The 23,246-nt window shown below is 43.6% G+C and overlaps 1 protein-coding gene across 2 annotated transcripts in view; it reads right to left on the bottom strand.

Annotated features, from left to right (window-relative positions):
• ENO4 (enolase 4) overlaps positions 1 to 23,246 on the bottom strand; it is a 485,281-nt gene that overhangs the window by 271,992 nt on the left and 190,043 nt on the right. For both annotated transcript variants that reach the window (XM_086922915.1, XM_086922916.1), the window contains exon 7: positions 15,159 to 15,227. In XM_086922915.1, coding sequence (XP_086779041.1) covers positions 15,159 to 15,227 — 69 coding nt within the window. The remainder of the gene's footprint in view (positions 1 to 15,158; positions 15,228 to 23,246) is intronic.

Genomic DNA, 23,246 nt, shown 5'->3' with positions numbered 1-23,246 from the left:
TTTCATGAGGGCTAGAGTGAAGCAAAGAGATGAGACAGACCAAGCCTTTTTCCTGTACCATGATAAGACTGTAGTCGATTCCTCAGAATCATTCTTACGTACGGAAAAACCTTTGGTAGCATGAAAAATACACCCTTCTGCACAAGCACCAGGGGTGGATGAGGGTGATTTTGCTCTAAAGGTGGAATGCTCTTTGGATAAACACTAACTAAATACTGCAACTTAGCACCACAGCCTCTTTCACCCATTTAACCTTTAAAGCTTCAATTTACAAACTCTGCTGCAATCTTGATCAGTGTTCACAATGGTGAGACACTTGACTCCCTTCTCCCTAGCTTAGATACCTTTCTAGTGTTGAGAGGCATCAGGTTGGACATGCAAAATGTCAATAGAGTAGTTTCCATCATCATCTCTATGGGATCAGGCTCATCTTTTGAAACAGAGCACAAGTTCAGAGTTCCAAGCCCTACACTCTATGGTTGGTTGTATACTATCCCATGTAATAATCAAACTCTGTGCCCAACCTCTCCATACAGGTCTCTATTGACATTTTGCATGTCCAGCGTGGTGCCTATTAGCACTAGGAAGGTATCCAAGCTAAGGAAAAGGGAGTCAAGTCACCATGCATGGTCCTTTATCTCCATCTGATGTCCTACTTATTACTAGGCATTTCCCATGAGTCAGACAAAATCCTCAAACGTTTAGAGAAAAACTGGCAACTGTTTTTACATTCTAGAACACTATTTGGGCTGGTGTGAATTAATTGTGTGTTATTAAACCGGGGAAAGTCAGAACAGTTGGTGGCCAAAGTGAACTAGCCACCACAATCACAACAATCACCTGGGGAGAATGCTGCATTGATTGCTGCTAGAAATGCTTTTGGAACAAAATTGCTGTAGTTTCACCTGCTTTACTAAACCTGATTGGACCTAAAGTGACAACTTATTATTTTTTTAAAAGGCAAAGCCCCTGCTTCTTGAATAGAATGATATATCTGTCATTTTGGTATTATGAATACGGTCAACACCGCTCACCACACCTTTTATTAAGGTTTTATTGAAAAAAGTTGCAAGAATAGCAATGAACCATGTATTAGGGTAGGCAAAGCAAAGTTGGTTTCCATAGCAAATCATTGAGTAGCTATTTAAGAATGTAAGAAACTACGTAAGCCAAACTAATGGCATTAACTAATGCAATACTTTCAACAATGCATTAGAGCAGGGGTCTCCAAACTGGTCCTGGAGGGCCGGATCCAAGCCAGATTTTTTGGATATCCCCATTGAGATACATGTAGTAATTTTAAAAATCTGGCATGGATCCGGCCCTCCAGGACCGGTTTGGAGACCCCTGCATTAGAGGGAGGGAAAGGGGAGGACCAAATGGGCATGGTCGACAGGTTGGTGGAAGAGTAATGAAGGATGAGGGTAGAAAGAAGAGTTGTCTCTGCCTGGTAATTCTTCCAGTTTCATCCATGGGCAACCAGGACATTGGAAAGGAGAGTGCCCAAATCATCCCCTTGGCTCCTGTGGTCAACCCAAACAGCCTGACTTCCCTCCTCCTCAAACTCCTCCTGCAAAGAGCAGCTGATGTATTAAGACAGCCCGAGGGGAGCTGACAACTCTGTACACACTTTAATCCACATAAACTAAAAACGGGCACATGTTTGATGTGACATCAAGAGATGCCCATGTTTTATCTTATTGATACTGATGTTTTTCGATCTACTCCTAAAAACACTCCGAGTGTCCTATTTTTCCTCTCTCAGGTAAAATGATTTTTGCAGTTGGCATTTCAAATATACGTGTTGATCAGTTTGTTACCAACCCTTTGTCCCTTCTTTAGGTCTAATTACAAGCACACTTTCATTTTGATTCCTAGCTCACCAGAGAATAATCTGGGAAGTGCTCTGCTTTATAAACTGAACTGCACTAGGTATTACACTAGCGACTGTGTCTTTTTGGATGTTCCAATCTGAAAAAGATAATGCTGTTTTAGCTTTACTGTGTGAACATGAATGCTCTTCTAATGCCAGCGATGTTCTAAATTCTTCATTTCAAATTACGACGGATTTTTTAACACAAGTTCGTTCCTTTTTAGGTTTCGCCTGTCGAATGCTGCGCAAGCAGCGTTTCGCGCAGGCGAAATCTTTTGTTTAGAGTATGTGAGTGTAGTCCCGCCCCTCTGTTCCATTAGCGAGCTCCATAAATGGAGGCTAGCCATTGGAACAGAGATCTGTCCGTTAAAGCCGGAGCAGATTCGTGGGCGTTCCAAGACTTTTAGGCTTTTGCCTACGTCATGCGGCTGTGGGCGGTGCTTTTTTTTTGGGGGGGGGGGAGGTTTGTTTTGGTAATTTCTCCTGGAAGGCACCGCAACGAGGGACGTCGGCCTGGCATCGGCTAGCTGGTAAGCGGCATATTTTACTCCCGTTCCAGCCCCCCCTCCCGCTGTCTGTGAGGCCGTCCCCCCTCCCGCTGTCTGTGAACCCGTCCCCCCTCCCGCTGTCCGTGAGCCTGTCCCCCCTCCGCTGCGTCCCTGCTCTTAAAGCGTCTTACAACGGCACACTCATCAACGCTTGCTATTTTACAACTAGTCTTCTAAGTATTTTGCTGCGAAATTATATGTCCCCTGAGCCTGCCTTCAGTGCAGAGCCCCACATGGGAGGAGAGAACCCGCACATACTCCTGCCGTGCTGCCGCCTCCCAGCTCACCCCCAGCCTGGAGCCGGCGAACTGCCTGCCTTCTGCGTGATTCAGCTTGTGCGGTGTATGGGTGGATTGTCCGCTGCTTGTCTGTAGCCCGGAGAGAGAGGAGCGGGTCGTGAGCACGCCGCCACGGTAAAGGTAAACTGCGCGGTACGGGGGGGATCTGGGAACTTGAGCGGTTGTGACGAATCCAGCCCGGCTTTACTTAAGTTCATCCCAAAGGCATTTGAACCTCATTGTCGAGTGTCTCAAGTTTTTACTGGGATTTCGATTGCAGCGTATGCACTTCCGGGACTGTGTGTAATTGATTAACTAAGGCATATGGGTGGACTTTGGATGTTCTGAGACGTTTGACGCTGCAGTAGTGTATTTTACAAGCAGGAGACGTTTGTGTTGTAGTCTTCTGGAGGAGGTAGCATTGTTTAAGTGTCCATGGGACAAAGTTGTCAGTGCTCTGAATTCTAGGACTTGCCAGCCAGATCTGCGGTTACTTCCCCTCCCGACCAGGGTTATTACCTCCTTGGGAGAGGTGCGTCCTGTTCGTAGTGCCCCGTGCAGTTTGCTAGTCCACTGACCCCCCCTCCCCCGTAGAGGGTCTCCTGCCTTGCCGCACCTCCATTTGCAGAAGAAAGCAGTGTTGCGCACTTTAGCCACTAAGCATCCTTATCTCGGGGTACACGCTGTCACTCCTTCTCCCAGCCCTCCATGTTTCGGTCTTCCAGGCACTCGACGCACAGAACGAGGGGGTGGGGAGAGATCTCCTTGGCACTGAAAGCCCCGCTTGCGCCCCCCCCCCCCTCTCTCACGGGTGACCGCTTAACCCAGCCCAGCTTTTAACGAACGATTGGCTGCATTCAGAACTTGTTGTTTCGTATTCGAGGACTCCCAAGATTGTAAGCAGTGCATTCAAAATCCCAGGATAAGTAAGGTGTCTCACGTGACTCGAGGCTTCTGGGCAGTGACAGCTCACCCTTGTTTATGAGGGAATATCTCCGGCCATGCATCAGGGAAGATGCTTGCTACCTAATTAAACTCTTCAAAAACTGTAATCTGGAGTTTTCCTCGCAAGGCCGGAGACCCACTTTGTTCGTGAAACCATCGGCTTTCTTTTCGACCCGTTCACTATTTGTTAACGTGGTCTATAGCCTTCAGTGAAATGTGATTGCTCCAAATGAGACCTTACACTGTCAGAACACCCAAGCTGCTCTTTGTCAGACAACTGTGATTTACAGGTTGCTTGTTTTAACTAGTGTAATTGTATTTATACAGCACTTACTACCCATGAGGAGGCGTTGAGCGTTTTTTCAGTGGGTAGCACACTACTCCGCACCCCAAAACGATTAATGGTGTATTAGAATAAGGAAATAGGAGTATAGTATTCGTATAGGGCGGTATGAGTTAATTTGAGCGGAAGACATGTAAGTCTGCTAGTTGAATTGAATAGAGTAATGGAGGGTTAAAAGAAGGAAGAAAGCCAGAAGTGTTTATTGGGAGATCATAGTAGTATGTTGCTGTCTAGTATGACTAAAGGAGAGATGGAGGAGGGAAGAGCACGTAGAAAGGGATTAGGGAGAAAGACAAACCAAGTAGAAAAATGAGGTTTGGGATGAGTCAAATTAGAGATAACATGAGGGAGAATTTAATAGGGCTGTTTGGGAGATCATAGTAGTAAACTGATATTTGGGGTGAGCCAGGAGGTGTAGTGAAGGGAAGAGTCTAGGAAGGGTTACTTTGGAGATCATAGATGTAGAAAGGGTTTGGGATGAGAGAGAGTGAAGATAGAGGATACATTGATAGAGGGGTAGGGTGATGGTGGGGCAGAGTAAAGCTTGCGAGAGACAAGACTAAAATAATAAATATATAGAAACATGATTTCACAGTAAGGGAGTATATGTGTAAGGAATATAAATATTATATTGTGATGTTTTGTTTTTGTGGATTGAGTAAGAGGAGATATTGATGTGGTTTTGGGTGAAAGATTTGTATGGAGTACTGATGGTGAGTGCTGTTTGAATAGTATGGGGTGGTGTTGTGTTTTGGACAAGAGCATGTGGTGTGTAACAGGGGATGGACAAGAATTATGAGTGTTTGTGTTAGATTTGATGACTGCAATAGGTAATGTGTGTGATGAAGTGGTGTGTATGGATTGTATATTTTTGTGTAATTGGAAAAAGAAGGAGGCGGGTGTTGGTGGATAGTGTGATGGAAGTCTAAGCATAGGTTTTGTCATGATAAAGTTGAATCTGTTAGGAGGAAGTGGTGGATAGAGCTGGTGTTCTGTTTGAACAGGGAGTGTGGATGCATTAAAGTTATGTATGTGGCTTTGTGTTGTGTTGGGGATGTGGGAGTGTTATAGGACAGAGCTGTGTTTTGTGTGAGAATGCAGGTGTTGTAGTTGAGGTAGAATTGTGTGTAGGTGTGGTTTCGTAGTGGTTGTGTATTGGTTCAATACACATTGAAATCTGCCTGAGGTTTGTGGTGCATGAGTAGAATACCTTTGCCGATATTGTGTTTGGATTTTGGTGGATGTGGAGGGCTTAAGATGGTAAGTGAAAATTGGGCAGCATCTCTGGCCCTAGGCATAACAGGCCCAAACAGGCAACTGCCCTTGTCCTCTCCGCCCTTAGCCTTGACGCCCATGCTGAAACGCCCTGAGCCCTATGCTTAAAATTACCCTATTGGCCTATGGAATCCTAGCTGTGACCTATCAGAACCCTAACCCTGGAGCCAATGAGAGACCTGGCCCTATTAACCAATTACAGCCCTAGCTAGCTCTAACAGCCAATCCAAGCCAAAGCTCTAATCTTTAAGTCCAGTAGGAAACCCTAACCCCAGTAGCCCATCAGAATCCTAGCCCAAACAGCCTGTGCAGCAACCCTCTGACGACAAGAACCACAATCAACAGCACTCAGCACTTCTCAACTAAAAGCTTGGTGCTGGTTGGATCGCCTGATGTCCTTAGTCTTCTGTAAATAGAACTTTAAACAACGCTTAATGTCAAGCGAGTGTAATGCTCTCTCTCAGCTGACGTGGATGGATCCGAGAAGAAAACTCTTAACTTTACCGGTTCATTTAAGTGAAATTGAGACAGTACTTTAGGGATGAATCTAGGATTTGTTCGAAGAGGTAGTAATCCTTAGTGAAATGTAAAAAGGGTTCTGAGCTAGTGAAAGCTTGGATTTCACTAACTGTTTGTGCAGATGTAAGGGCCAGCAAAATGGCAACCTTCCACGTGAGAAACTTGAGATCAGTCTTGTGGATAGGTTCAAATGGTCTTCTCATCAATTGCGTCAACACAGTATTTAGTTCCCACTCTGGAGGAGGTGCACGTATTGGAGGGAAAACTCATAAGAGCCCTTTCATAAATTGTTTGACAAGCGAAGAGGAACAGAGAGAAGGTTGATTGGAACTTTTCCTGAATCTGGAGAGAGGAGCAAAATGAACCTTAATCGATGAAAAACAAGCCCAGTTTTGGCCAGGGACAATAAGTAAGGAAGAATTTGTTCCACAGGAGCTTGGATAGGGTGGACATTATTCACCTCACACCAATAACAGAATCGCTTCCACTTTAAGCGATAAGCCTTAACTGTACTCTGAGCACGAGAATTAGCCAAAATCTCACAACAGTCCTGAGAGATGTTCAGATCTTTGAATTCTAAGAAATCAGGAGCCATGCATGCAAGCGCAGCGGCTGTGGATCTGGATTAAGTATTTGACCCCTCTCCCATGACAACATTGCGAGTGTTGGAACAAGGTGGATAGGTTTGTCCTGAGATAGTAGAAGCAGCTCCTGGAGCCCATATTGCCGTGGCCAACGGGGTGCAATCAAGATGAGAAGGCAGCCCTCCATTTTCATTTTGCAGAGCACTTTCGAAATCAAAGGTATTGTGGGAAAATCATACACACAAATCCCTGACCATCGCATGGACAGGGCATTCCCCCTTGATCCCTGTTGAGGGAACCTTCAGGCGTAATATTGACATTTCCTGTTCTCTCTCTTTGCAAATAAATCCAGTGCTGGTTTGCCCTAAATTTGGAAGATTTGTTCACCTGCTTCTGTTCCAATTCCCATTGGTGACAGCCCGAGAGAGACCTGTTCAGGGTGTCGGCCAAAGTATTTTGAAGCCCCTTGACTTGTTCCGCTCTCAAGCTTATATTGTGGAATGTGACCCACTCCCACAATTCCTGTGCATCCTGAAAAAGATACAATGATTTTGTTCCCCCTTGTTTGTTGATGTAATACATACTGGTCGTATTATCGGTACGGACCAGCACTGAGGAGCCCACAATCCTCAGGAGAAATGCTTGCAGAGAGAGAAAGATGGTGCGAAGCTCCAATCTGTTGATATGCTGTTGACGGTATTCTTGGGACCGTCTTCCTTGAATCTACAAATCTTGCAGATGGCCTCCCCATCCCTCCATGGAAGCGTTGGTTGTTAAAACGAATTCTGGAGTAGTTGGTAGGAAAGTGAGGTCTGGAGCCAAGTTCGCTATGTGAGACCACCAATGCAGAGAATCTATCATGTGCGATGTGACCCTGATGAAGTCGTCAAACGACCCTATGGCTTGCTGCCATTGTAGGTGCAATTCCTCCTGCAGAGGTCTCATTCTGAGTCGTGCCAATGGTATGAGGTTTATTGCAGATGAACACATCCTCAGAAGAGAAGCAAACATCCAGACAGAAACTGACTTTCTTTTTGCGATTGATATTGCCAATTTTTGAAGACGTAACTGGTGGTCCTTTGACAAAAATGCTTTGCACTGTATCATGTCCAGCATTGCTTCCAGAAAAGGAATCACTTGGAGAGGACATAGTTATGACTTGTTTTAGTTGAGAATGAGGCCTAGAGTCGAAAAGAGATGTAGACATGTTGAGATAGCGTCTTCGGTTGCCTATTCCGAAGGACCTTTGAGCAACCAATTGTCGAGATAAGGAAACACTTGTATTCCTTGAGATCTCAATGTCACTGCCACTGGTGCCAGACATTTCGTGAAGATCCTTGGTGCCGATTTCAGTCTGAATGGGAGCACCTTGAACTGATAGTGGACGCCAGCCACTGTGAATCAAAGGTATTTGCGATGCTTGGGATGTATAGGAATGTAAAAGAACGCATCCTCCAGATCCATAGAAGCCATAAAATCCCCTTTGTTTAGACAGCTTAAAACTTCGGCCAACTTCGGCCAGCGTGACCATCCAGAAACTCTGTTTCTTCAGGAATTTGTTGAGTCCGTGGAGGTCCAGGATCGGGCGTCACTCCCTTGATTTCTTCTTGATGAGGAAGAAACAAGAATAGAACACGGTTTCCCTTTGAGACAATGGAACCTTCTCTATTGCATTATTTCGTAGCATTTTAAGGCTTCTTTGAACAGTAAGTGAAGACGAGGGGGAGGGGGACCCCTTGGCGGGGTAGTAGGTTGCCGTTTTATGAATTCTAGGGTATGACCATTGTTGATTAGGTCGAGAACCCATCGATCCAAAGTAATCTGTTGCCACTTGTGAGCAAAAGCTGAAATTGTGGCGCCCACGGTGAGGGAGGGAACAATGACTGGCTTCCTGCATAAATCATTGCTTCCTGTTGGTATCACAAACTTGATTGTTCGATCGCTTTCGACCACCCTAACGGGAGAAACTAGCTGAAGAGGATTGTCTATACTGTGTCTGATACTGCCTATTTTGTTGATTTTGATATCCTCCTCCTGATGCAAAACCACGTCCTCTTGCACCTCGGAATGATCCACGTCTGTATTGTAGAGCAATTTAGCAGTATCAGTATCCCTTTTATAACAAGGAGGGCCGCATCAATGTGCTTTCCGAATAAGTATTTTCCATCATAGGCTTTGTCGAAAATCTTTGAATGTACTTCTGGCCTAAAAGATGTAGCTTTAAGCCATCCCTGACGTCTAAGTACTTATCACCGGCAAGTTGGCAAAAGTTGGTGTTTGCAATGTCCAGAGCGCAATCTATGATCTCAGATGCGGCTCATTCTCCCTCCAAAAGTATCTTCCTTGCGTCCTGTTTACAGTCCTCAGGGATGAGGTCCATAAATTCCGCCAAATCTGACCACATCTGGTGGTCATAACGGCCGAGTATTGCCAGAGAATTTGCGGCTTTAAAAGAGGCTGCGGCCATAGTAGACTTTCTTTTACCTATAAGGTCTAACCTCCATCCTTCCTTATCAGGCGGTGTTGTTATGGGCGTAGCCGGATTTTTGGATCTTTGCTGGGTAGCTTGCGATATTACTGAATCTGGTCGAGGATGACCATTTAGACAAGGAGGAACATAGTACTTTTTCTCAATGCGAGGGAGTACAGCCGGGATGGAAGCAGGCTTTTTCATAATCTTAATTCTTTCATTCCAGATATAATCAATGATAGGAGCAGGTCGTGTGACTTTTCTATACTCTTCTTTGAAGTCATGTAAAAAACAATCCATGTGCTCTACTGTAACCGGCAATCAAAATCTGGTTGCTGCACGTTGCATCAAGTTATGAAAACCCCCGAAGGCTGAGGAATGGGTGGAGAAGGCATTGGTATGATATAATCATCCCAAGGATCCACGCTAGTAGCTTTGTCAGGTAACTCACCCTCTTCAACCTCTTCCTCCTCCGGGGAAGTATCATGGTGTATTTGTGGCAATGAAGCAGAAGGGTGAGGCGGCGAAGCAGGAACCTCTGTCTTAGGTAACGAATCCGGCACCTTCGTTGGTGGAGGTGGATTGTCTGGGACAGCTTGTTGTGGGGGAAAACTTTGACGGTAATCCACCAGCAAGGCTTGGAGATCTTGAATGAGCGTAGGAGGAAGACGACTCATCTCTGTATGACCCAACTCCCTTCTGGGAGGTCTATGATATGGTGTAGTAAGATTTCCTGATAATAGTGTTCCTGGTACTCCTCATCATCTTCTTCTTCCTGGCACTTTATGTTAAGCTCAGAGGAGTGGCGAGCTATGCCAAATGGTCCCTCGTCATCTTCGTCGTCATAATCTTCATCTTCAATGTAAGTTTCCAAGATATGAGATGGCAAGAGAGGAGATATCTTACTGTAATCCTGCCTTTGATAAGTCTTTAGTTGAAAATGTGTATACGATATAGGCGTTGATTGTGAAGGTAAAAGTACAACTGCTGATGGCTGAGAGACTGGTGGAATCGTCGTCGACAAGCTCTTCGTCAACGGGCTCTTCGTCATCGACGGGATAATCGGCGATGGGCTCTTTGTCGACGGGTTCTTCGTCGACATGCTCTGCTGAAGTAAACGTTGACAGAACAGACGTCGACGACATCGTCAACGACATCGAAGAGCTTGACTTTAAAGATAGAAATACCTTCGTCGTTGATGGAACCTTCGTCAACGAGCTCGACATCGACACGGTCGTCGACGGAGACTTAGAAGATGAACTCATCGTCGACGAGTCATTAAGAACCGGTTTCTTAGACGTGACAGAGATCTTGGTTGACACACTAGGTGAAGAGATGGCCATTGTTGAGACAGTAGCCATCGACAAAGGGGCAGCAGAAGTCACAGAAACCGTCAATGATGAAACCAGCGTAACAGTTTTAACCTGGGGTTTACTCACGGTTTTAGAGGTCGATGGTCTCTTAGATCCCTCAGAGGGCGAAGACAGCATTGACCCAGAGGAAAGTTTATCCACATATATGTAAAATGTACCTCAATTGCTCTAGTACCATCTGGTGCATCTTCTGCTCCCTGTTTTCACTAACTATTCGTAATGATGGAAGCTCTTGGATTTTACTAATGGCTACCGTGTGAACACCTTTGAAACTTGTTTATTTTCACACCCATTGTCTGTGGTTCGCTACCGGTTGTTGTGAAAAGTGGGCACATTTCACCAATAACATCATTATACTGCATCACTAGATATGGTGTGTTTTCAAATTGCAGTTCTTTTTTGGAGTTTGCATACTCACGCATCTGCACTTTAAAGTGTGCTATAACAGTAGACAATCTAAATAATCATTGCCTATTAGACTCATATTTTTTCTTTTTTACTTTTTTTACAGTATCCTATTGGGTATAGGGTTTGTCTGGCAATATAAACTCCGATAGCCCATCTGGTGATTACGTGTTGCATTTCCAGAGAGGCTGTTTGTCTATTATAGATAGACTGGTTGGCATTCACCTGATTCCCAGGTCGATACATTTCAGAAATGTTGTTTTTTTGCTAGGTATGCCCTACCTTATACATTATACAGACATTGTCTTTTCATCAAGTACGAGGGTGTATTACTTCAATCTTTTTCACTACAACTTGCCCAACTAAGAGTTTTAGATGTACTATTCTAATTGGAGCTGTCACCCAGAATGAGTATGGTTGGCTTCATTCCCCGTAGCGATGTCATTATATACAGTTTTTTTAGTTGGTTATCTCGATGTCATGGAGTACTTAGAACTAACCTTCCCAAACTCCTTTGCAAGAGGGCGTACCACCGGGGATAGCGTTGCATCGATGACGCATGCGTAGAGCCAAGCAGGAAGTACACGCGCTGATATGCTCCGATAACAAGCTATAGCTGCTATGGAGTTCCGCGCGATCCTCCTTTTTTTCTGCCTGACCCCGCTCCACCAATCCGGTGACGCGAGTAATTACTATTTATTAAGGCCATCCTTGCCCGGTCGGTTACCTCCCCTTCGGCTTAGGCAAGCCAGAGGTACCGACGGACAGGTGAGAGGGGTCTCTGTTAGTGAACTCTCTTTGGCACTATTCTTGAATAATTTCCCACTTGGCATTTTGAAGAACCAGACATTTTTCTAGCAGGATAGTCCCTTTTGACATCACAGGCTAACCACAGGGTTTTGGTTCTTAATACCGTACTGCCCCGCGGTAGGCTTGTTAGTTACAGAAGAGGGGTGCTAGGAATTATGCACTGCACACTTTTCTATTGTATGTTCTATAGAAAGAGTTTTAGATAGCCTTAAAACTAGGTTGGGACTTTCCCTGTCTAGAGATCGAGCACAGGGGTTATCAAGCCCCGAGTGTTATCAGATGGGCGGTTCCTACTAATGGTCAAGGTTGTCCAGATGTTGTTGGACAGTTTGGTATAGATACATAAGGGGGTCAATTGCTTTGGATAACAAGATCCCCATGCACATTCATCCGGAGGGGCCGTCTGCAAAGGCTATGGTCTGTTTTGTTTATTCTGTAACAAGGTTTTTGTATATAAGATGGGAAGCAGATAGACAGGGATATTTACTCTGTCTACGATTTTTCACCCACATACAGAGCGGGGCCTCATTCCCTGAGCAGTTGCCAGGTGAGGTCAGGATTGCTCTCACACAATGATGGGTGAGTCTACTATTATTTACAATTGTTACTAAATGTGTAATCGTATGATACTTCAACAACTTTTGTTAGAATCATGAGGCATTGTTTGGCAGCTACCAGAGGGTCTGGTGTCAATGTTTTTCACTATTTTGTATTATCATTTTCTTTAGGAAGGAATTCAAGACTCCTGTGATACTCAACATGAATTTGGATTTCACAGAGTATGGTAGGGTATATCGCACCAACCATTTTGAGTTGTTAATATTTTCTTTTGCACAGTTTTTTTTATATTTGCAGTAGTGTTTATATTTTGGCCCTGAAGAAAGCCTAAGGTTCAACATAACCGTGTGGATGAAACATTTAGACCTGCCAATCCATCTCTTTGATAGTTATTTTGTCAAACTGTCAGCACACTGTTTTTATGTTTGACACTATGATAGCGTTTATTAAAAAAATTTGGAGGTATCATAGGAGTCTATTTTAAATTGCACATATTCTTTCTTTTTCTCTTTTCATAACACTGCAAATTTTTCAGCACCACTAACTACAAATAAGTCGTGGTAGTATCCATCACTGGGTTTGGTACAGCTTTCCATTTATTACGGTCAGCTGGACTGGTTGTGTAATCCACAACTAATCCCAGATGATGAAGTTCTGCCATTTTGGTGGACTGATGGGATTCCTTCCTATTTTGTAAACAGTTTGTGCCTCTGACCCAGACCTCTGTGAATGGTCAGAAACATCATGGGAAGCCTTGTGATGTTTTCTTTCCTCACTGAAAGCGCTGTCATGCGATCTAGCCCTTTTACTTGAAGTCGAGGCCTTGTCATCCTCCTCAGCCGAGGAAGATTTTAACCATAAAAGTAGCCTTGACTCCCTGTTACTAAGACTTTTAGTAGGGAAGGTACGGCAAATTCTACAATCCTTAGCAACATGCTTTGGATGAAGGCAGTAGATGCCGTCTTTATGCTGGTCATCCACATGGACCCTCTTCTTCTCACATGTCCTATAGGGTCTAAAGAGCCTTCTTATCGGACATCCTGAAGAAATGAAGTGAAGAACTGAGTAGGCACTCAGGGAGACTCCCTTCCTCACAACATGCAGTGAAAATCTGAGGAGAACTGCCTCTGCTGGGAAGGTTCTAGAGAGAGTTGGTAGCTGATTGGTTGGAACTATTTTTTAGTTCTTTTCATATAATGATGTAGATAGGCTACTAAGATTTAGGCCCTTGGGCTTTCTTTTAGCCTACTACTGTTATTTACTTAGGCACTGCTTTTGTATTTTACTGTGGGACTCCATCCTCGGCGACGGGGAATGATTCAGGCATGTGACTCTATGAAAGATACCCCAATACTGGATAAGTAGGAGTGACCATAAGTAACCTACTTTCCTACAGGCTGTAACACTGTTGTCTAAAAGGGAAAAAAGACGTGTCATGGAGCCAGATTAACAGCCTTTCTAGGTGTTGCCGAGGTGGACTTGGGAACATAAATCACATTCCCTCCATGATTCTATATCATTTGTCAAGGAATGAAGAGGAAAGGAGGGAAAAACGCAGAGTTGAGGTTAGTAATGAATGTGTGCTACAATCCCGTCAGATCATTGCATAAGGCCTGCTCATGTTTGTGGGCCTGGAGCGCGGGTTCAGAGTGCGAAGTTTCCTCAGCATGTCGTACAAAGCATTCCACTGAGGGATTAGGGCTGGATACGTCTCACTGCATTACCTGGCAGTTCCGGTGTGCTTCACTGTGTGCCGATTGATCTTCCTCCCATCTGCAGCAGAGAAAGAAGAGGAACGCAAAGCAGAAGAGACTGAGCTCACGCTCAAGCGGCCATTTCTCGCTGCGTCAGGCCATGCCCCCTTACCCTAATTAATGCATAATGTTTGCACTATAGTTCAGACTTAAAAATCTTTGCTGTTACATCACAGGGTTACTTTAGGATAGTCACAATCCTGCTGTCTTGAAAAGTCCAAGAAAAATGTTCAAATAGTTCACAGTTCATTTTCACAACATGGCTTAAATTTCAGTATACTTTTCTGTATTTTCATTGTCCTTTAAACAACTCCAGTGAAAAGCAACAGGTCTAGTGTAGGGAATCCTAGATCTGCGTAGCATCATTCTAGCTACAGCAATATAGTATAACAATGGCTTAACAAAGGCACAGTGGGCCACAAAGAAAGTCATAGGGAGTTCATGGCGTCCCGGTAAATGTAGATATCCTTGGGGTGCGGTCTAATAGTTGGGTCCCATGCACATGAAGCCGCTCTCCAGACAGTGCCAACACTCTGCAAGGGCCCCCAGCATTTCCTTCCTTGAGTTAGACTCAGTGCAAGCAGGTTTGCAATATTGCTCCCTTTGTGCTTAGGGCCTGATTTAGATGTCAGAAGATTGGTACATAAATCCCATTTAATCCAATGGGATTTATATTTCGGTGGAGGGGATATTCATCCCCGTTATGACAGAGTAACCCTTCCGCCGAGATCTAAATCAGGCCATTAGCCGGTAAGCCATGCCTCCAGGCATGCTCCCTGCCAATGAAGAGCCAACATGGTTGTGTAAAAAATAGAACAAAAAAGAGGGATTGTGAAATAATTAAAAGCATTGCCCTATGCTAGTGTTACTCTAACCTACTCAAGACATGCCTTCTTGCTCATGGTAATCTAGCCTACTAGATGTGCCTGTCTCTGAACCTTAGACGCATTAAGCTCTGACACATCAGCCGCAAAAGTTTGCCATCTAGGTTGCTCAGATAAAACGGTTTACATTTTGTTACTCGTGAAGGCCATTTACTGATTCTTAAAAACTCATCTAGGCACCTGCTTGTTCTTTGGTGAGAATTTTGTCTTGTGATTAATACCAACCACTCCATATATTTGCGCTCTGCCGATCCCGGATATTCGAGTTCCATGACTGTTGTATTGGAGATCCCTTTGTCAGTAATCTCTATGAATCACAGACTTATTTTTTGCAGTAAACACGAGAACACATTTTCTTGACAAAGACTTAAGATATAAGGGATGGACTATTGTTTAGGATATTGAACCACGTTTAACAGTAATGTTTCTTAGTGATTTTACCAGTATAGGAAACCATAAAATCATTCTTTCTCCCAATCATCAGCTTATATTAATTAATTACAGACACGTTCAGGTGCCGCATGGTTATCAAGTCTTACCCCGGCCTTTGATGTGCTGTCAATCAGGTGACCAATTTCTTTATGAAGATCCAGGCACATATCCAAACTCTGAAAAGATAAACAATGACGAGAGTTGTGTTTCTTCATCATCAGGCGATGCTACAAAAACAGCTGGCGCTCGGAAGCCATCATAGATATGGTTTGCGCTTTATAAAACTACCAGTCATCGTCATCAAGTAACATTTTCCATTTTTACATGTGTCAAAAGAAACAGAGCTCTCATTTTCAAAAGTTCAATAAGGTTCAGGAAAACACCGAACTGCAGCAGCTTTCTAAGCAAAATGATAAAGAATCAATATAAAGGCCCGGTTCACAAAATTATTTTCTTGTGCAAGAATCGGTTAGCTATGATCACCCTCCTCTTAACAACTTTCATAAAAAGACAGTTTGGGAAATTCAGTTATTCCACCACTGGGTTTTCACCTTTCTTACAATTCAAACATTGTATTGAAATGTTAAAGTGTTCAGACAATACATGATTTCGTTCGCTAGCTATGATAGGTTCCCACCTCATCCTGCTTTTCCCACAATTTACAGAATTAAAATGTTATCCCCACCCATCTTACTCCCCCACAGACCTCGTCATAACTTCCTATGATAGCTTGAATGATCCAAACTCTCGTCTGTAATCATTGCATCTTTCTTAACATGGTGCTTCATATACTGTCAGTATGCCCAAAGCCCTAAATCTCTTCCGCCCTATTTTTGTGTTATCAATGTGATACAGAGAGTGGATTAGAGGGTGTGAAATGGCCCTAAATTGTTTATGTTGCCCTTCCATATCATATACCATTTTGCCTATGGCGAGAACATTCCACAGCATCTCAAGACATCTAATCATCTAAGGTGGCTCAAACAAAAAATCTGGGTTCTTGTAAAGCGCGACTACTCACCTGTTAGGGTCTCTGCCTGTTTACACATGACTGCCATCAATAAGTATCCCACAAGAATTGTTTTTGGTTTATTAGCTGCCACCATCATTTGGTCCCTCAGTCTTAGCATGCCAGAGCCTGGTAGCCCATTATATCTTATATATGGCTAAACAATTACATGCAAAAACCTTGAATTCTTCAACACGCACACGAAACATAAGCTATAGAACCATCACCAGACCTACATCTCCAGCATGCACCCAACACCCCTGGATATATCTTTTGCAATTCTTGTGATGTCAAATACCAGCTGAACTGTTCCTTATGATGGGACCTCTTACAGTCTCCCCCTTTAGAGGCTCCCATAACGTGTCCCACCCTTTGTCACTAATCTCTGCACCTGTTGCCTGTTCCCAGGATGTTTGGTACCTCCATTTCCGAGGAGTTACACCTTCGTTTAGCAGTATACATAGGTCCAATAATGCCCTCTTAGAGGAGGGGTACCTGACAATCAACTGTTTAAAGGAAAGTCGTTTTCATGTTGCTGCTACTTTATTGGTAGCCCCTTACCAAATGCCTTGTATGCATTTACTATAATCTATCTGCTTCGTTATGTTATGATTGCACTGGTTAAATAATTGGATATCCATGTCACATATGGTGAAACATTCTCCCTCCCTTTAGATTTGAAAGTGTGCACATATCAGTGCTGAGGTGAACTCTGGATAACCATGTATTGGTGTGGGAGTAAACATGAATGATGTCAGGCCTAACCTTTGAGCTACTGAGTTCCAATGGAGGTGCAGAGTGTGAATGATGGTACTTGCATATGCAGATTTATGCCAAGCCCCCTCAATAACCATAGTACATCTCACAGCAATCTCCCCCCCCACTGCACTGCTCATAACAACCAAGTTTTTAAATCAGTTTCCAAGGATGTCAGTGTATCTAGAGTCTCGTGGGCCCAGAATGATAATATTGCCTAAGGTCTGGGGCATATAGACCCCCTTTGGATCTTAGTACATTCAGGATTCTCCTGGATACCCTCGCTGTTCTTACCTTCTAGACACACTTTTCAGTAGTCCCCTGTCGTCTCTGGTAATTGAGGCCAGTAGAGCTTGGAAAATATATAAAAGGAGGGGCAGCAAATTCATTTTAACCGTGTCCAGCTTGCTCAACTTTGCAAGGGACAATGATCTCCATTTATCTAGGTCTTCTTAGAAGCACGAGGCATTCAATTTGCTAAAACTAGAGTAGTGAGTTAGCGAGTTTTATATCTAAGCACTGAAGTGATCTACTCAGCCGTTGAAACATGATGCTACCCTGAAGCCTGCATATCCTCTTGCTGGACAGACTCAGGCTTAATATCTTTGTTTTGTTCCTTAATTTTAAATCCCGCCATTTACTCAAATGCCTCCAACTAGAACAAAATGACCTTCAGCAAAGTCTCAGGATTGTCAATAACAAGAGTACATTATCGGCAATTATGTGGGCCTTGTGGTTCTTTTCAATGAATTGAACACCTGTTATACCTGGGTCTAAACGTATTGCCACTGCTAATGGCTGTATTGAGAGGGTAAATAGAAGAGGAGACAGCAGACAGCTCTGATGGGCGCCCCTGTCTGTACTGATACTCTTCGATATATTGTCATTTAGCATTACATTAGCCTTCACACCACTAGAGTTGGCAAACATCCAGTGACAACTAAGATTCCCAATTTGGCCCATGAGCTCCCTGTCTGCTTGGCTATGTTCTTTGCCAATACTGATGCTTATTCAGCTACTAACTGCTACCAATCACACGTGACACTCATAGTGACTGAAAAAAGATATTTTTATTTTTATTTTTATTCAATTTCATCCAAAAATCATTTTTTATTTCATGTTAATTTTTCAATGAGCAATCTCAATTTTGCTTGTACCACATTAAATTACAGACACATACGAAATTAATCCTAGGTCACATGTATGACAAGACCTTGATTTCATTTAAACAAAACCTTTTAGTGCATGAACAAGCTCAAGTTCCAAAAGAATTTTTACATAGACCAAAACATTAATGAATGGACAGACAGAAAGAAAAACAGACAAAAGACCCAGGGGAAAGGTTGAGAAATTATTTGAAAGAAAGCGTCTTCAAATTGTTGGAAAACAACACAAACCGTGTAGGGAAATTAGCCAAACAGCATCGTATTCAGGTCTCCATACTTTAACATATGCTTCTATGTTTCAAGATTTCACCAAATAATACATTCGACATATAGTGGACCTGATACTTAAAATTAAAGATCACTTGTTTGGTCAAATAAGAAAAGTTTGACGTGTTTCAAACCCCTAATATACTTTAAGCGGGGTTCTCCTCAGGACCTGGAAAAAGGAAGAGCTAAAAATAAAAAAAAAATAAAAAAAGTGGCATGTGTTACCACTTGTCCTCACCTAAATAAAAGCGTAGCTTGGTCAGCCCCTCCTTAAACTGTTTGTCTAGATTGCTTTTTTGACATTGGAAAGCTACAGCTGTACATTCTTCTTCAAGAGAAACACACACCGTTTGGTGACAATGTTGCCTTTACTTGCCCATTCCTCCGTGGCTCCTCCCAGGTTACCTGTTGCATTTGTACAGAGGGAGAAGGAGTGGATGTTTGTCACTTACAGCATAGATCACTTTGTTGCCCAGGATAAACTGTCTTCTACTTTCTTCCTGTCCCATCTTGTGATCTCCAGTTTCTATCACAGGATCTCCTAGTTCGAATGCCAATCTCAGTAACCACACTCTGCCATTGCATAGCTTCTATGTTTGTTCTCAAAGGGCTGTGCTGGGCCATCACTCTGTCTTTCCACCAATTGCCCCAGCATGTGTATATTGGTAAGCCAGTGTCCCCTTCTTTAATGTTTCTCTTGAGCATGCTGGTTCCCTTGTCTTGTTTCTGCCTTTTTAGGCTACGTCAGACCCATATGTCCAGCCAAAAGGCACACATCTTTGCTAAATAATGCACAGGTGTTTTTCAAACTATGGATCCTCTTTCCACCACGTTGAAACGTCGCCAGCCGGATCATAAATATTGCTGCACTTATCTTTATTTCACCATTTGTACAGCCACCCATCAACAGGGCCTTTGCATTCCCTGGACTTCATGTGCTCAGCTTTCTTTCCCAGAAGGCCTGCATACCATTCCCAGTTTCTCTAAGGGCATGGGCATTTGCAACCTCACTTCACATCTTGCTGGCTGGGCACCAGGCACCTGCTACTCCTGCCGCCTTCCTTTCAACTTCAGTTACCATAGCTGCTGAGTGACTCCCTTTGTCTCCTGCAGGCTGCCCACATCTCCGTACTTTTCAATCTGTCAGCCTCTTGGCACTGCCATGTTGTCCATCCCAGCCTGAGCCCAACTCTCAGTACTGCTGCTTTTCTGCTCCCTTTTCCACCCTTTACAGCGCCGGAGGCCTGCATGCTTCATAGGGCCTCATGATACAATTTATTGTAGTTTATCCCCTTGTGGGCCGGTAGCCTATTTGGGCTTTTCTAGTTCATTTTGCTCTACCTTGAAACCAGCTTGACCAGACCCCGCTCATCTTGGTGCACTGCTCTGTGAGAGCTGACATGTTGCGTTCCTAAGTGCTTTCTTCCCAGTTGAATCTCAGAATTAGCTGCTGCTTGGCAGCCATCTTAGCTCCAGCCTAAAGGTAAGTTTTAGAACTTTTCTGTGCGGTAGTCAACATTTCCAATTTTTGCAATTATTTGTCTATTTGTAAACTGATGGGGAAACTGGAGTAAAACCCAGAAAGGTATAAATTTTTGGAAACTTGACAAACCCTGAATTCTGCATGCAGGATGTGGCCAAAGGATGATCATGCCCCCTCTACAACCTCTACATACAACCACCTGCAGAGACATTAAACAATCTGAGGGTAACCTCTTATCTTTATGATGATACACAATTGATGTTCAACCTGCAAGAGGACCCATAAAATTCCACAGCTGGGATCCAAGCTTTCATGAGCACTATCATCAAATAGATGGAAAGCAATTTCCTCAAACTGAACTGAAATAACCTGTGGGAGAATGGTCTATTGCCCGCCATACTTGGAGAATGCCCCAGCCAGTCAAGCCTATTTGTGAGCTTAGCGTAACTTTAGTTATCAATCTTAACATGGACAACCAGATTGCTAATGTGATCAAGTCATATTACTATTAGATTAGAATGCTCGGGCCTAAAATGCCATTCCTATCTTTCTCTTACAAAATGTTGGTGGACTATGCCTTTGTACAATTCAAGTTGGCTTACAGCAACTCAGCATACCTTGACTTTTCCAAGAAAGCCGCTGGCTGCCTCCACAGATCTGAACTTTCTGAAATAGGGGTGGGCAACAAATTCTGCGCTGCCAGCGGAGTTCACAGAGGTTTTACCAATACGTGCTCTGCTTGGAGTGTGGAGGTCTGGCAACATTCAGCCAACCACAGCGTGGCAGAGTATTTCCCTGTGCGGGGCTCGCCCACATTAAGTTGGCCAACAAGAATTTGCATCCCCTAGTGTGATGTTCGAGCGCTAAAACGCCTCCCGGCTAAATTTCTCTACGTGGGCGGTCGCCGGAGATCGCTACCGCTCGAGTTGAGAAAGCTGCTGCTCATGGAAAAAATCTACTAAAGCAGCAGAGAGAAGCAGCGTCGTCTGGCGAGCTGCATGGTGACGTTCTCGCTGATTTTACAGCGGGGAACAAGCTCCCAGAACTAAATATTAGAACGAAGTGTCAAAATTCCACAGCTCCTGGAACACTGCAGAATTTCGCAGAGTTTTCTGGTAACTCCGTGGAATTCTGCGGGATGAAACACCACGAGTTTCATCCACTCCTAGTCAGAACCATCTTTAATCTTGAAATTTGTTTACTTGGTATCCTCCTATCTCTACCATCATTATTGACCACAGGTCCAATAGCTCATCTGTTTAAAAACATGCTGCATAATGTACATAATATATTATGGCCTTGCCCCAGGTTTCAAGAATGAAAAATGTAAGAAATACATATCTTTTTCAAAATAAAAGCCTATATATATTTTTCATATGCTTTGTAAAACGTGCACCAGGATCCTGCATGTGGGCGGGACAATTCAGTGCTAATGACTATAAATAAAATTTCCCAAAGAGGAGAGGATTCTTGCCTCAAGAAAGGGTAATCAATGACTGATCTGTCAATAAGCAACAGACTAAAACTAAATCAGTAATTATGATCAGGATTAAACTCTTAACAGAGCCGTAAAATAGAAAAGAGACATAAGAAACATAGGCTACCGAAAACCCCCTGTAATAAATAATAATTGATGCTTCTAGTTTCACAAGACATTAAGCTTATGTATAAGCATATCCAGCTGTTAGAAATGGGGTAGAGTTGTGCGGAGCGGGTAGGCTAAACTCTAGGGCATTGTGTAAAGCATCCGCGCAGCACACACAGGCGACACACAAGGCACACTACAAAAAGAGTCCACACCGGTTTGGGTGAAAAACAATATTTGTATTTTAAGATGAATACATTAGAACGTAAACACAGTTACCAATAAACTGCGCCAGCCAGCACTAGGTAATGACTTATACGGGGACTATTTACAGGGCAGCGCCACTAGGGCCGCTGCCAGGACCATTGAAACAGGGCATAGGGTAAAGGAAAGTTTGACAATAAATGCATCACAGCCAGAAACTACAGGCAACAAACTGAACCCAGCTCAGCACATTAGCATGAGGCATGAACAGGTGAGCATATCCTGCATAACCTTAGGCACTCCACACTCCTTATCAGCATAGTTGCATTAGGCAGAACTCATGCGGCAGGAAACCCAGTGTGCATAAAAATGGCATAAACATGCTGACATGAACATAGAGCAATAGGTCGGAACATTTGCATGTGCATCCATATAGGAGCATGCAACAACGCATCAGAACACCAACAGCAATACATTAGGCATAAATCATGCTACCGGGGCTTAAAACGTAGTCAGTAGCGCCCCCTGATGCGTCTAACACTACCACTCTGGGCAGGTATAACCCCTCACCCTGGGACTCTCTAAACAAACCTGGCCTTAGGGATGAAGGTATCCTCCTCAGGCTTCTCCTTAGGGTGACAAGAGAAAGTTATGCATCACTGTATTAGCATAAGAGCATTAACAGTCAGGCCTGAATGCATTGTCACAACCTCTTTAGCATAAAGGCATTAGGTCAGGCCAGAACATAAAGCATTACAACTCCAGGCTCAGGCATCAATCACCCTTGCCGTAGACCTGGGATGAAATCATCAGGTTAGGTGTAAATCATGAACATAAAGCCTGAGCAACACCTTGGGCATGTCATGGGGCATAAATAACCTTTCACAGAAACCTGTGGGCCTCAGGGCTTCATCATCAGTGTACGGGCCCTATGCATAGAACACTACCACCTTGGGTAGTTGTAGGCCTCACTCAGGGACTCTCTCATTAGACTTTGCCCCCAAAGTCGCCGGTTAGTTTATTGTGTTTAGGAAAGACAAGGGAACCCAAAAGGTATGCCATAGGGACCTTGGGCAGTATCATGCTACAAAAAACAGTGGTCCCTACTCGTGGAAACAATGGTATACTGAGCTAATAATCACACACCTGATAAGTGTTATGTCTTTTGTCCAGCCGGACAAGGAATTTATTTAACAATTTTCTTAATAAAACTGAATGAACATAATAATAACAAGTCAGCACAGCCGTGACCCACAACATTCAGACAAAACAACGAACAGAATGGTAAAAGGAGCAAAGCAAAAATATGTCTGTGTACTTGTAGTCAGTGTTACAGACAGAGAATGTTATAACCACACCATTGCATTTCACAGTATTTTAAATGTCATATTGCATAAGGGTTTTTTTTGGTCGACGACGTTTCGATGCCTAAGTTAAATGAGGGGCATCATCATCAGGACAAAAATATAGTCATTGTAGTCTTTAAATATTACACTGCCTTTTAACGCAATTCTATAAATTTATACATTACATGGGAAAAAGGAGGAGAAAAGGGGAGAGAAGAAATACATGAAATTAGGCATGTTGTATTGGAAATTTGCAACCTCATCTCTTCCATTAAAACAGAGTATATTCATGTGCTCGTGGTGGAGAAAAACGGCGCATGGTGGAACTCAGTGTCCAGGATTGCGAAAGACAACAGGGAAATGACTTCATCGTGTAAGA

Source organism: Lissotriton vulgaris, chromosome 5 (assembly GCF_964263255.1).
Source record: "Lissotriton vulgaris chromosome 5, aLisVul1.2, whole genome shotgun sequence".
NCBI classification, from domain to species: domain Eukaryota; kingdom Metazoa; phylum Chordata; class Amphibia; order Caudata; family Salamandridae; genus Lissotriton; species Lissotriton vulgaris.
This window is presented reverse-complemented; position numbering and strand designations above follow the sequence as displayed.